This window comes from Dermacentor albipictus, chromosome 6 (genome assembly GCF_038994185.2).
Source record: "Dermacentor albipictus isolate Rhodes 1998 colony chromosome 6, USDA_Dalb.pri_finalv2, whole genome shotgun sequence".
NCBI lineage: Eukaryota > Metazoa > Arthropoda > Arachnida > Ixodida > Ixodidae > Dermacentor > Dermacentor albipictus.
The window spans coordinates 133,949,471-133,963,634 of NC_091826.1; the positions used below are offsets into that span (position 1 = coordinate 133,949,471).

Sequence of the window (14,164 nt, forward strand, 5' to 3'; positions counted from 1 at the left end):
AGCATGAAGATGACAACACAAGTGGTATGGTCAATATATGATTCGAGGATTGTAGCAACAGAACTTAAGGAACATGAACACAGAATGGACGACCAGACGAGTACACAGCTGCACTGTCAACGGATTTCTTTATTGAATTTCCCACTCTTATTTATTTCGTCACCATATCTCTTCCTTTATCTATCTGAGGCTGTCTCAAAAAGGTGACTTCCTTTCTTGTCAAGGCGACTGACGGTGTGCTTACACATTCACTCCTGTTTTACTTAACTCAAATGTCTCCAGAATCTCCCGAGTTAGCCTATTGTTGTACCTTTTCAGGACTTCATGAAATTTGGGGGTGCACGTGCTTACTTAGCTATCTTGTCCGTTCTTGTTCATTTCGCAACGTTTGCCGTGCAAGGCCAGATTGCTGCCAAGGGTCCCTGAAAGTGATGATGCGTGCTCTCCTGTTCGATAATTAAGGCATCTTCCTGTTTGCCCTATGTATTGTTTTCCACAGGACAGCGGGATGGCGTACACTACTCCTTTGACGCAATCGCAGTATCTGCTCTGGTGCGTGATCTGGCATTGTGGTTCCTTTTTCCCTGGTTCACTCCTGCGCACATACTTTTTTCCTTGTTTGGTGCTGAGCACACTACTTGGATACCGTGTCTTTTACCAATCTTGATGAGATTGTGGGTCAGTCCATGCACATGTGCAATTTTTGCAGAATTGTTTTTGGCATCCACAATTTCAGGTCCACTTTTGTTTTCTTGTTTTCTTTAATTGTTCTCTACGAGGCCTTCAGCTATGCTGCATAGCATTGACACGGCAGTTTTTCCCTGCACTTTTCAGCCTACTAAAGTGCCTCTTCTACTAAACGCATCTACTAAACTAAACTACTAAAATGCTTCTTCGGCTCGATGCGCCGAAGAAGCATGCCAGCTCGCACGAATGCGTATCCGCTACCAACAACACAACGACGCCGACCGATACAATCTTCGTCACCACGACGTCACTTATCAACCCGGTGACAAAGTATGGGTGTGGACACCGATCCGCTAGCGTGGTCGGTCGGAGAAACTTTTGCGCTGCTACTCTGGACCTAATAGGATCGTTCAACGAATCGGCGACATCACACACGAAGTGATTCCTGAAGGAGAAGGCACCGCTCGCCGTCGCCGATGCCCACGCCTGTCCGATGTCGTTCACGTCTCTAGATTGAAGTTATACCACTCCCGCAGAACGCAAAGTTCCACACCTCTCTCACCATCTACGTCTCTCTTAACAGTATCCCCAATGGCAATCTCCAGTGCATCAACGTTCCGCATCGAGACGATGCTTCTTGGGAGGGGGGTAATGCCACGGCCTCGACACAGCTGACAGCCACTCGGTGCGATTCGGTGCTACATGCTAGGCGTGTTGGGTGGCTCTGGCCAGAAGAAGAGAACGACGAAGGGGCCTGGACAGCGATATATAAGGAGATCTATAGCGTCGACCGAAGTCTCTTGTGGCTTTGTCTGTCACAATATATTTAAGGAAAATTTCCCAGAGGGCTAGTTGGTTCGACATAACACTGTTGCGCAAAGTTACGAAGGGACAGGACTTAAGAAAAACAATGCACTGCACCCGAGTGCAAATTAACAACTTTTATTTTTTGGAAAATGAGACCTTCATATAGCCTACTCGCATGTGCAGGAATGCTCTTCCCAGTGGAGCCATGCCATCTATTGCCAGTCATTACGCCAATCTCTTTGCTGAGCGATATAGATGGCACATGGGGCCATCTTGATGTTGCAGGCTTCCATGACTTCTTTTTCTTTAGTTACTACATTTCAGCAAGATCAGATCCCCATCCGGTGGAAGATATGGCATGAAGCGCAATATATGGCAAGGTCTCTGGGTGCTTGTATCAGAATGCAGTTGTGTCGATGTTCGCACAGTGAATCATTTACGCACCTGTCTGTTTGACCCACATAATCAGCCCCATGTGTCAAAGGTATTTTGTAGACCATGTCTATCGTGTATTCAATCAATCCTTTAACGGGGTTTATGGTGCATGCATTCAGGGTATTCCTATCGCTGGTTTCTCTTTAGCTTTTGTCGTGCTGTGAGGACCACTCTTTCGCTCATTTAACTGAGCGAACGAGTTCAGCAAATGATCAGAGCGAACGCAGCATGCAGAGGGAGATAAAAAAATATTGGAGGCTTATCAAGGTTAAGCCCACTGGATGCTTCGCATCCACTGGGCTTAACCTTAGCGTATTCTTAGCGTTTGGAGGCATCTTGACCGTATACACGCCCGGCGCAAAGACGCTGGCGTGGTTGCGGGCACAGATCACATGATGTGACGTCACGTGATGACGTCACACCGGCTACAGATGGGGCCTCATATCAGGCCGTCGGACGTCGCCCGGTGGTGGCCTCCACGCTTCGGTTCGCGCCGTCGCGCGCGACGCGGCGGCGGCGCCACCATCGCTGCATCACGTGATATGTGACGTCACGCCAGGGTCAATGGTGGCCACCGCCGGGAGGCGACCGACGGCGCGATATGAGGCCCCATCTGCAGCCGGTGTGACGTCATCACGTGCCGTCATGTCAGGTGACCTACTTGAAGGTCACTTGAAGGTCAATAGTGGCCACCGCCGGGAGGCGACCGACGGCGCGACATGAGGCCCCATCTGCAGCCTGTGTGACGTCATCACGCGACGTCATGTCACGTGACCCCACTTCAGGGTCAATGGTGGCCACCGCCGGGCGTCGCGCGAAGGCCCGAAACCTACGTTAATATGCTTCGCATAAAAAGTGGCAAGTGAGAAGAGGCGCGAGGAGGAAAGCGGAGAGGAAGGTGCAGCAGAACCATGAGGCAGTAAGCAGAGGAGTGTATGTCGAAAGCATGCGAATAAAAGCGAAGAGCAGTGACGGTAGCTACGAGATGGTGCCAGCGTAGCACGCAATGTCTGGGAGGTTTGTTGGCGGTGGCTTTTGTGAATCACCCCCATGCGTCACCCATGCGCTGGCTCACGCGATCTCCAGATTAGTAAGGCAGTGGCGCCACAGTTCGCTCCATTTGCAACATGCCACACGAGACTGATTGTCCACACCAGCGAAATGATAACACGCGTAAAGCTGCACTCAAATTTTGTATTAGGGAGTGTCGTAATCGTCTGTGAATTTTTTCTGTCAGTTGCATGTGCTCTGAAGCAATAAACATTGCAGAAGCATCGCTGGTCGCTTATGTTTTTATGCATATCAATATAGGCATTGTATCAAAGCAGATTCCTTGCTTTGTACGCGTTTGTTTCCAGAGCTTTCTCTGCACATATTACACTTTATGAAGAGAGGAGACTAGGGAACAGCTTAGAAGTTGTATCACTGCAGACACCGAGCAGAAAGCACAGCGCGATGAACACATCTTGAGGGGCATTCAGCGTTCCCTTTAGCTAAGGAGCCCAGCAGCTTCTCCAGTGCTGTAAGGAACAGACCCTGCATTGTGTCTACGGCACACAAATACTCCATTACGTTTTTCTTTCCCTTTTCCCTATCTTCCAATATTTTTCAACAGCTGTTTATTTAGCGATTTTGGAAAGCTATAGTCACACAGCAGCCTGTCGTCCTTGGAAAGCTTGTTGGCCACCAGGCCCTAAAGGCGTCTTTCATGATGGTGGTAGTGACCTTGCGTTTAAAATGACCCTCATTGTCCGCGATAATAGAGTGTCTATTCAGCGCAAGCGTGATACCTAATTATATACCGAAATAAATAGTCCTGCTGAAAAAACGAACGTCTGCGTTTGTATATTCGATATTTGATTCGATATTCGATACTAACTATTCGTATTCTGTTCGTATCCAAAAAAGTGATTATTCACCCAGCCCTAATATTTACATAACAAATAATGACAGCTTAAAGTGTTCTTACGATCAGATATGAAGTTCACAAATACGTCAAAATTAAAAAGAACAGAAGCAACGTACTTAGCACGAAAATACATTTAGGGCCCTATAAGGTAAAACTATTCCATTCTGTTTTTATTCCAATCTCCTGACGTCAAATTTACGCAACCACCGGCGCAAGCATGGGGCGTTAACCAGTCGTTGTTTGAAAAGCCCAATAAAGCGCGCTTCTCGTATATAGGAGGTTACTTTTTTTGCTTTCAAAGCAAATAGCATTGCCTACGTTGAGCAGATTTCCTTATCGAATTGGCTGACAAGAGGCGAGGAGCATGCTAAAGTGGAGAGGCACTCAATGGGGCCGACCTAGAACAGGGAATGTAGATAAGCGGCTGAAGAGTGTGGTGTCGGCGTCTGTGATTGATCCGCTTCTCGTTACTTAGCTCGCTTGGGATGGTCGAAAATTTCGGCGGCTTGCACCGGAACGTTAGAAATGCCGCCAGAACGTATCCTCAACAAAGCATAGTTGGCAAAGTGATACGTGCCGAAATGACTCGATAACGTTACAGTGCCGCGGAAAAATGTTTATTATACGCAAAAAAAAAATACATGCTCTCCGGCCGCTCCCAGTAGCTAGTGCCAGAGAAATTGGTGGGCAGCCATCTTCTAATCCTTTCGGAACGGGGCAGCCTCCAGGTATTAAGAAAAGAAATTTGTTTGTTCGGTGTATTTGTTATTATTTGTTCATTGTAAAAATTTGTTTGTGACGTCGCGTGACAGACAGGCGAAGTGGGCGCAGCCCGAAAATGTTTGGCCAATGGTAGAATGTTATGGCGGAAAAGGCATCGAATGAGAAATAGTTATTTTTCTTTCGTTCGGTCTAATGATGCGCAATCAGTGTGGACACATCAAATCAGGTGGGGCGTTTTCACGGTTTTCGTGACGCCGCGTGACAGACAGGCGAAGTGGCTGTGCTTGAAAATTTTTTGACCAATCATGGAGGGCTGACTGCAGAATTGGAATCGAAAAGTTTGGAATAGCTTTACGTTATAGCGCTTCTAATCCACATTATTCGAAAAGCTTGCGGTTCTCGACGTTCATTTCAGGAGAACTATATTCTGCGGAACGCTCTTCGTCGCGTATTGTTAACACGGAGATGACAATTACCTGAAGATTATAAAGTCAGATAGTGTGTCTTCGCCCTTGTTTTACCTGAAATCTGCCGCGAAGCACCGATTGGTCCAAAAACCATGAGCGGTGATTTGTTCAGACACGCGTCAACGAGCTCAGCCATTCCGATATCTGCAGCTTTTTGTTTTATGCAGCCGGTATGTAGATGTCACATGCTGTGTTCGAAATCTCAACATAAAATTGATTCCGTTTGGTTTTGGTAAATTAGCCTACTTATTAGCTTGAGCACGTTCATCAGCAGGCAGGTGCACTTAGTGACAACACCGAACCAGCAGCGTTCAAACAGCTTCAAATGGGCTTTGTAAATAATAAATAAACATAAATTTTCTAAGCACAATTTGAGCCCAATTATGACCACCCTGTTGTAAAGCACAATCACCATGTGAAGGATACCAATGTGAAGGCAACCGTTGCTATTAAGTAACGGAGCTTCTGCGTCGTACAATGAGTTTCGACCGCTTATTAGACCGCTTTTGAACCATAAACGGCGTTTTAGAAGGTCACTATTGAAGCAAGTTTTCTATATTGTAAACCGGTAGAATATCGCCAATTGTTCATTCAAGTCACTAAAGATGTCACTGATTGTCATTTGGCAGCGGTGACAGCCAGTAGGCGCAGGACTAATCAGAGTGGTTGTTCTACTACAGGTAACCTGGAACTCACCGCAAGGAACTGCTAGCACGAGGGTGTCCTTCACTGGAAGCTTGAAAGCGGCGCAGCATCGGAAGCAGCCCTGCAGCTACCCACTGCGCCATTAACCCCGGAGACTTGCCGCGACGAACCGCTAGGTGCAAGGTGCCCTTCACCGACGGTTTACGAAAGGCAACGCATCGGCATCACCCGGAAGCTACCCACAGTGCATCAGCAAGAATAGAAAAGGAAGCGCTCGACATTCATCGTAGCATTTGGCAGCGGTGACAGCCAGTAGGCGCAGGACTAATCAGAGTGGTTGTTCTACTACAGGTTGGTGCTGTTTTTCTGTCTGTTACAGACGCGTTTTTATTATTTTTTTATTATTTGTCACCGCTGCCAACTTGCTGTGTCATTTTGCTCATTGTATTTCTTTTTGCACATTTTGCACTTTCTACACTTGGTGATGTCACAGAAGGAACGGGATGCGCGCTCTGACCTGCGCGAACTACGTTCTGATATGAAACAAATGAAAGAGGGACTTGAATTCATGGAAAAGCAATTTGAAACAATGAAGCAACAGGTAATGGAAGGGCGCACCGAGAGAGAAAGCTTAAGGAAGGAAAATGATAGGCTGAAGGCTAAATGCAGTGAAAATGAGTCAATCATTGCAGAGCTGCAGAAGCGAGTTGTTCAGGGTGAGCAGTACTCTCGCAGGTCGAATGTGGAAATAAAAGGGCTCGTTGAGAAGAAGAATGAAAACATCATTGATCTCGTAGGCCAGATTGGTGGTGTCGTTGGCGAACCCATTTCTGCTGATGATATAGAAGTTTGCCACCGAGTACCGACTCGTGAGCAGGGCAAAACGAACGTTATTGTTCAGTTCAAAAGCAAGCAGAAACGGGACCACGTCGTCGAGAAAGCCCGCAAGAGCCGCATTCGGAATCGTGACGTAGGAATCTCCAGCGAAGCCCAAATCTTCGTGAATGAGCATTTCTGTCCGACACTGAAGCGGCTGCTTGCACAGGCAATTGCAAAAAAACGGGAGAATCAGTGGCAGTTTGTGTGGACTAAGAATGGGAAGATTTTCGCGCGCAAGACACAGTCCAGTCAGGTGGTGCGCATTGAAACGGATTCTGACCTCGTCAAGATTGCGTAGGGTACTTATGCTTATAATCTGTGTTATGTTTTCTTGTACACGCAATGCTGAATCAAGAGTTTTGTCTGCCATGTGAACTTAAACTTCCGACGCAGTCGCAGGGCATGTTCACTGCCATTCACCTCAATGTACGTTCCGCCGCCACCAAGCTCGATGAGTTAAGCACATTCTTTAACGAATTCAACTTCATGTTCGATGTGATAATGCTGACTGAAACATGGTATCATGAAGGAAGCGACATGTTCAATATGATTGAATACAATCATTATTTTATCAATCGAAGTGGTCGCCGTGGTGGCGGAGTGGCAATGCACGTGAAAAAACACATGCTCTGCGACATAATCCCGGAATTTACGTGCATTACTGCCGACTATGAAGTGCTTTGCATAAAGAGCAATATTAACATGTACGTGGCGTTTTACCGCCCACCGTCTGGTGATATGAGTGTATTCCTGGAATTTATTGAGGAGATGTTAGAATACTCAACAATTCACCAGTATAACACTCTAATAGGTGGCGACTTTAACATAAACCTTCTCAAGGATAATTTGACCTCCCGGGAATTCCTTAACAAACTATACGCTTGTGGGTACAATAACGTCATTACTACGTCAACACGCGTAACGACAACTTGCCAGTCCATACTAGACTTGTTTATCGTCAGCATAGACACTGATGTAAGCGCAGCTGGCACGATATGCGCCGGCGTAAGTGACCACTGTCCTGTTTTTATTGCTTTTCCTAAAACTACTGAAAATGAAACAACTTGCCAGGATATCGTTAAACATAGATGTATGTCTAGCAGAAATATGACTTCATTCCGCATGCGTATGCTGAGGGAAAATTGGTCTTCTGTTTACGATAAGCTAGACCCAAATGAGAGCTATCGTGCATTTTTATCTATATTCACTAGTCATTACAACGCATCTTTTCCTTACATAAGCACCACAGCTAACAGAAAAAGAAGAAAACCTTGGGTAGGGCGTGAGCATATCAAAATGATCAAGAAAAAAGGTCGTCTTTTTAAGAAGTTTTTGCGCACACGCGATATTAAGGAATTTGAGGCCTTTAAAACTTACAGAAACAAACTAACTGCCGCGTTGAAAAAGGCAAAGGCCTCCTACTATAACCACATATTTTCTGACATCTGTCGACGGCGCCCAAACCAAGTTTGGAAAGCCATCAATCAGGCACTGAACCGCAAAGCTGGTCAGAATACATTAACGGAAATAACCATTAACGGGAACAAACTTTCCGGTGTGCATCTAGCCGAGCACTTCAGTGAGCACTTTGCTAATGCGGTGCAACCACTGGGAAGCATTGCTCATACTAACATTAATTACCATAATACTGACACAATTTTTGTCGCACCCACAGATGAAACAGAAATAGTATGCACATTTCTTTCACTAAAAAACAGTAAAGCTGTCGATGTCGATGGATTTCAGGTAGAGGCGATTAAGCACGTAATTGACCTCCTTGCTCCTTGTTTAACCTACGTGTTTAATCTAGTCTTTCAGACTGGCTGTTTCCCAAATCTCATGAAAATCTCAAAAGTTTCTGTTATATTTAAAGGTGGGGATACTAATGATGCTAATAATTACCGACCAATTTCTATAATACCTGTATTCTCCAAGGGATTAGAGAAGATAATATTCTGCCGCGTAAATAGCTTCTTCAACAAACACAAAATACTTTCGGAGTATCAGCACGGTTTTCAACGTGGTAAATCTACACAGACTGCACTGTTAGCTCAAAAAGAACTGATAATAAATAACATTGAAGAGAGAAAGCTTACTCTGGGCGTTTTCATTGACTATAGCAAAGCCTTCGATACCCTAAACCATTACATTTTACTCGGGAAATTAAGTGCTTATGGGGTACGTGGTGTAGCTAATTCACTATTTAGTTCGTATCTGTCTGAGAGAAAACAATGCGTCTCAATTGCTAACTGTTTTTCATCTTCTAAAACTATTTCTTGTGGCGTACCTCAAGGAAGCATTTTAGGACCAATGCTCTTCAATATCTACATAAATGATATTGTTAAGATAAACAATGACGCCTCATTTCTGCTCTATGCGGATGACACTAGTATTTTTGTTTCTGGACAAGATCCAACTGAAATTGTTGCGAGAACTCAAAGTGTACTTGCAGATGTGCTGCAATGGTCTACAGCTAATGGCCTACGAATAAATGCGGCAAAAACAAAAGCTGTCTTTTTCAGATCCCGAGGCACTGAAGTCGACGTCAACCAATCATTAACGCTTGAGGGAATACCCGTCGAAATAGTGGAGAAACATAAACTTCTGGGCGTGACTTTTTCTGCTCATATGACATGGACGTGTCATATTGAATCACTAACTAAATCGTTATCGCGTGCTGCTGGTGTTCTGTCACGATGTAGGCACTTTCTTCCAGAAAATGCTAAACTTCAGATTTATCATGCTCTGTTTTCTTCCCATATAAATTACTGCCTGTTAGTCTGGGGCACCACAACCCTTAGTAACATAAATACAATTCAGCTATTACAGAAAAGAGCACTTCGGTATATTGCAAACGTCCCGCGCAATAGTTCTACAGTTACATTGTTTACCCGCTATAAAATATTCAGTGTGAAACGCATGTTCGATTTTCGTTTAATGTATGCTTATTTCCTTTCAAACGAACAATTCAAAGTTTTTATTAAAGATTTATCTAATATAAGCATGCATTACAGTGATTCACGCACCCGCAGCGCCGACAAGTGGCTTGTTCCTCGTTCCCGCACGACCTATTTTATGCAGTCTCTTAGATTCACACTGCCGTCCCTACTTAATAAATATGAAGAGAAAGACGCCAACTTTTCTACGTTTACAAAAAAAGAAATGCGTGAATTTTTTCTAACTCTAGTCTAATGTCTTTTGTACTGCCCGAACATGATCAAGTATGTTTCATTATTGCTTGTAACACGTTTATTTTCGTCATTTTATAATGTGTGTTCATGTGAACATTGAATATTTCAACTATAATGTACAACTGTTCTGGAGTGTACTTATATACTGACTTTGTTTGTTCTATTGTTCCTTTGTTGCATTTGCACAACCTCTTCCTAATTTCTTTTTTTACTGGATTTTTACTTGATTTCTGTAAATTTGTTTTTGTACGTATGAATCGTAATACCGCTGTCATGTACGTGGGCCCTTAGGTATTTTCAAGTGGTGTTACTACCGCTTTTCGCCTAAGGGACCCCCAACTGTCGTTGGAAATAAAGATTGATTGATTGATTGATTGATTGATTTATAAACAGAAAACTTTGACATACACAGACAGAAATGCCGCCAACTCTAACGACAATATACCTAAAATGGCAACACTGGATAAATACAGGTAAATTAACAAAGCAAGTCTGATTTTCAGTTTTGACAGATGGTTAGGTTAGAAGGCCCCAACAAACACTGGATGATGCAAGGCATGGTAGGTTAAATTTGTTTTAGACCGCCTACTTGCAAGGTAATCCCCGCTGAGGGCTCGCACCGCGATGGGTCGTAACCCTTAACTGCTTATACTGCGGCGGGCTGATCTGCTACAGCACGTGGCGGCGAGGCCAGAAACAATCTTAGCTGCCAAAGCAAGAGATACGTAATTAAAATATTGTACTTATATGGCGCAAATCTGAGAGGAAGCTTGGCTTCGGCCGTTTTATTGAATTTGCCACTGTGCAGCCGACAGTGCCCGCTTTCAAAAGTGTGCGTGTCTGTAAGGGGGGAGGGTAGGCAAATGGCCAACTCTGCCCCTCTCTTCTTCTAAATATGGGGGGGGGGGGCGATGGGCAAGCTCCGCCTATGTGAAGCATGGTGTCACGGGCGCACCGGCAAGTATAAAGATATCTCAGTCGATGAGCACGAACACTCGATCTCACAAAGCTGGCGTGACGAAGAGCGCCGACAACAAAAAGCGAACGCTTCGTGCTGCCTCTTGTTCCACCACGAGACAACCCCTTACGGCCAAATCAGGGCAGGAAGTCTCCACAGTACTGGGAGCGTCAATTGCGCTTTTGAGGTTCCCAGCATCACAGACCAACTAGACCGAATCAGTGCCTTGATCAAGTCTTCAGGACTACTGCAGACGTGTAGAGGTAGGGAAATTTGCCGGCCGGAATTGAGTAGACCCTGTGTTTTACACATACCGGTGAGGAGTGCCCTGAAAAACAATGTGGCCCAGGCTCCGCGTATTTTGAAAAGTGAGTGGGGGGAGAGTGCAAATGGCCTATTTTGCCCCCCAGTTCTCAGAGTGCCCCACCTCCAGTAGATACACCTGTGTTGCCTGCCAACGCTGGCTAGGGAATTATCTACTGTCCTTCGCTCCACCATATATACTGGGCAATCACATAATATTGTCACGTTGTGGTGACGTTGAAGAACACAGTACCAATACTGCGAAAGACAAAGCTAACTTTTATTGGGCGAACCTGTGCCCAGAAAAAAAGGCTACACTAATGGCACAACGACAGCGGCGAACATGGTCGGCGATCGTCGAAAATCTGATCAGCGGGTCAAGCGAGTCGGCTTTTATACTTCAATCGTCGAACGTTCCAGACTAATCACTGGGACCCGCGTGTCTTCCACAAAATTCTACACTATTCCCGTCGCGCATACATGCAATCAGATCACACAGGCAGCGGATGGCACTATCGATAACACTCCAGAAACTTCCTATACATGCAGGCGCGTCCCGCGTTGCGTGATAACAATTGTTAAGCGGTGAAATGTGGTCACCCAAGAAAGATAAACATGTACACGTGTCAATATGTATACTGCAGCAAGAATACGCGTTTCTGCATAAGTGGCCATCTGTCTTTTATGAAACAGCATTGCTCGTAGGCCTTTTTTGAGTGCACTTGCTTTTAAACTTTGGTAATCTTGTTTTCATCCCACAATAACAGCAAATTTGGCCGATGTAGGTATTTGTACCAATGAAAAATAAGTAACACCAATACCCTACTGTCTGCTTTCAGCCATATACGAGAGAGTTTTTTCGTGTTTTTTGCCGTAGAATGTATTTTGATCGGGCCACGGGAATATCTACCACTAGTTTTGATTGGCTAGCGTGTGCATCGTAGCTTTTCCGGAATAATTGGGCTAGTATTCGTTTTGTTCCTCAAGTGTCACAAAGAGAAATCACAGCCAGGCACTCCTCCCTTTTTATTTTAAAACGGGATAACATTGCAGCTTTAAAATGGACTTCGCTCGTTCTGTTCATTCTGAAATAATCAGATGCGCAGCTACAGCGTTGCCTAACACAGTCTTTTCTAAAGCTTTACGATGTGCGCACTGTTCAAGCTGGGTGTGTGCCTGGGTGACATGCGTCAAATGATGCTCTCGTTTCACGTGTACCAGCTGCCGGGTCGCTGGATTTGACGCTCGCGCCGAATTGAGCCGCCAGTCCAGCATGAAAAGCCGCAAAGGGAGAAAGCGGATCAGCGACAAAGAGCGGAAAAAAGTTGAACAACCTTCTGCGCAGCTGCGTCGTAAATTCCTTCTCATCCGTCGTGCCGGTACGAGTTCCCCACGGCGACGTGTTCCCCTTCAGTCTGCCCGGAGCAACGCGACTCGACGCAATGGTTCAGGTAACTCTTTGGTGGTGATGATTTGAAAAAAAAATGTGCTTCATTCAATGGAGGCGGATTTGTTGTAGCATATCCCGAGAGAGAGAGAGAGAGAAAATTTATTTATCATGAGTTTGGGCGACTTCCTCGCAGGGTGGAGCCCTTAGTTCAGGGCCCCATTGGCTCGCGCCACTCCGCGTGCCCGTCGGATCAGCCGTCGCTGCTCTTGCGGGTCTCAGCTGGTCAGCGCAGTCTCTCAGGAGAAAGGGGAAGGCGAAGGAATAGGGGAGTAGCCCGGAGGGTGTGGGCACTCCCAGGTGCAATGATATACTGTGGGCTTTGCTCCACAATAGGCACAGTATGAGGGATATTGTGTGGGGTGGAAGAGGTGAAAATAAAAGAGGCGGGGAAATGAGTTAGTTTGAAGCTGTCGCCACGCGACGGCATCTTCACGATTAAGGGAATTATGTGGTGGAGGGAAGTGTCTCCTGGTATCTCTGTAATATTGTAGAGTTTCAGTGTAGTTCAGTGGTTCTGTCGGTGCGTCGTCTGGGTTGGACAGCTCTTCCAATGGCGCCCGGTTAGCGAGCTCTCGGGCTACCGCATTAGCGCGTTCATTACCATGGAGAGAGGCGTGCCCAGGTGTCCAGACGATACGCACCCTGTGTAACGCTGTGGGGTGTAATGATGTAATTATGCGGTGTGTGTAGGGTGTCACCCTCCCTTGTGCCAAAGTCCTGCAGGCGGTCTGAGAATCAGTGACCACTGTGATAGGTCCATCCGGCGCCGGCATGGTTGAAGCGTGTACGATGGCTAGGGCAATAGCAGCCTCTTCCGCCGTGCCACTGTCCACAGTGTTGAGCGTGGCCGAAGCTCTCAGTATATCTGCACTATCTAGTACGACTACACATAGGGCACGTTTTTGTGGGTAGCGGGCCACGTCGGTGTACAGGACTGCAGTGTTTGATTTGTCATCGCCAAATAGGCGAGCTAGGGCTTGTACTCTTGCCTTTCGTCGACCTTTATAACGGTCAGAGTGCATATTCCGGGGAATTGGGGCCACACGAATTTTGTTGCGAACGCTAAGCGGAAGAAGTTTGCGGTTTTCCTGTTGTGGTTTTCTTGGCATTTGGTGTCCTAGCCGGGATAGAATGTGGCACCCTTGCATTGTTCGTTGCAGACGTTGCAATTGGCTGTTAAAATGGCCTTCAACTAGTTAGCGGATGGTGTTGTGTACCCCCAGGCGTAGCAGGAGCTGCGTAGACGCATGTTGGGTAGTCCCAGCGCTGCCTTTAGTGCCGTACGGAGGAGGGTGTCCATCTGGTGCATCTCAGTCTGAGTCAGATTGTGATAGGGGAGGTGGTAGGTTAATCGGCTAATTATGAGGGCTTGCACGATTCGGAGTACGTCTTTTTCTTTCAGTCCTTGTCGGCGGTTTGTAATGCGCTTTATCATGTGCGTTATTTGGGTAACTTGTTGGCGGAGCACGTGTAGGGTATGTGTGGCGTTCCCGTTGTGTTGTATGTGAAGTCCTACTACACGTAGTCTGTCTACCCTTGGAATAACGTTGCCATTGAGATGTAATGTGATAGCTGGTGGAATATCGGCCTTGTTCCGTTTTTTTAATACAAGCAGGAGCTCCGACTTCTCAGCTGCGCATGTGACTCCTCCTGCTGTCGCATACTCTTGAACTATATTTACGGCGTCCTGTAGTGCGTCTTGAATGGCGC

At 46.1% G+C, this 14,164-nt stretch overlaps 1 protein-coding gene across 1 annotated transcript in view; it reads left to right on the plus strand.

Annotated features, from left to right (window-relative positions):
- The first annotated feature begins 12,442 nt into the window (after positions 1-12,442).
- The window catches only part of LOC135902274 (uncharacterized), a 245,990-nt gene continuing 244,268 nt past the window's right edge, over positions 12,443-14,164 (plus strand). Inside the window, exon 1 of the mRNA XM_065432256.2 lies at positions 12,443-12,455. Coding sequence (XP_065288328.1) covers positions 12,447-12,455 — 9 coding nt within the window. The 5' untranslated portion in view covers positions 12,443-12,446. The remainder of the gene's footprint in view (positions 12,456-14,164) is intronic.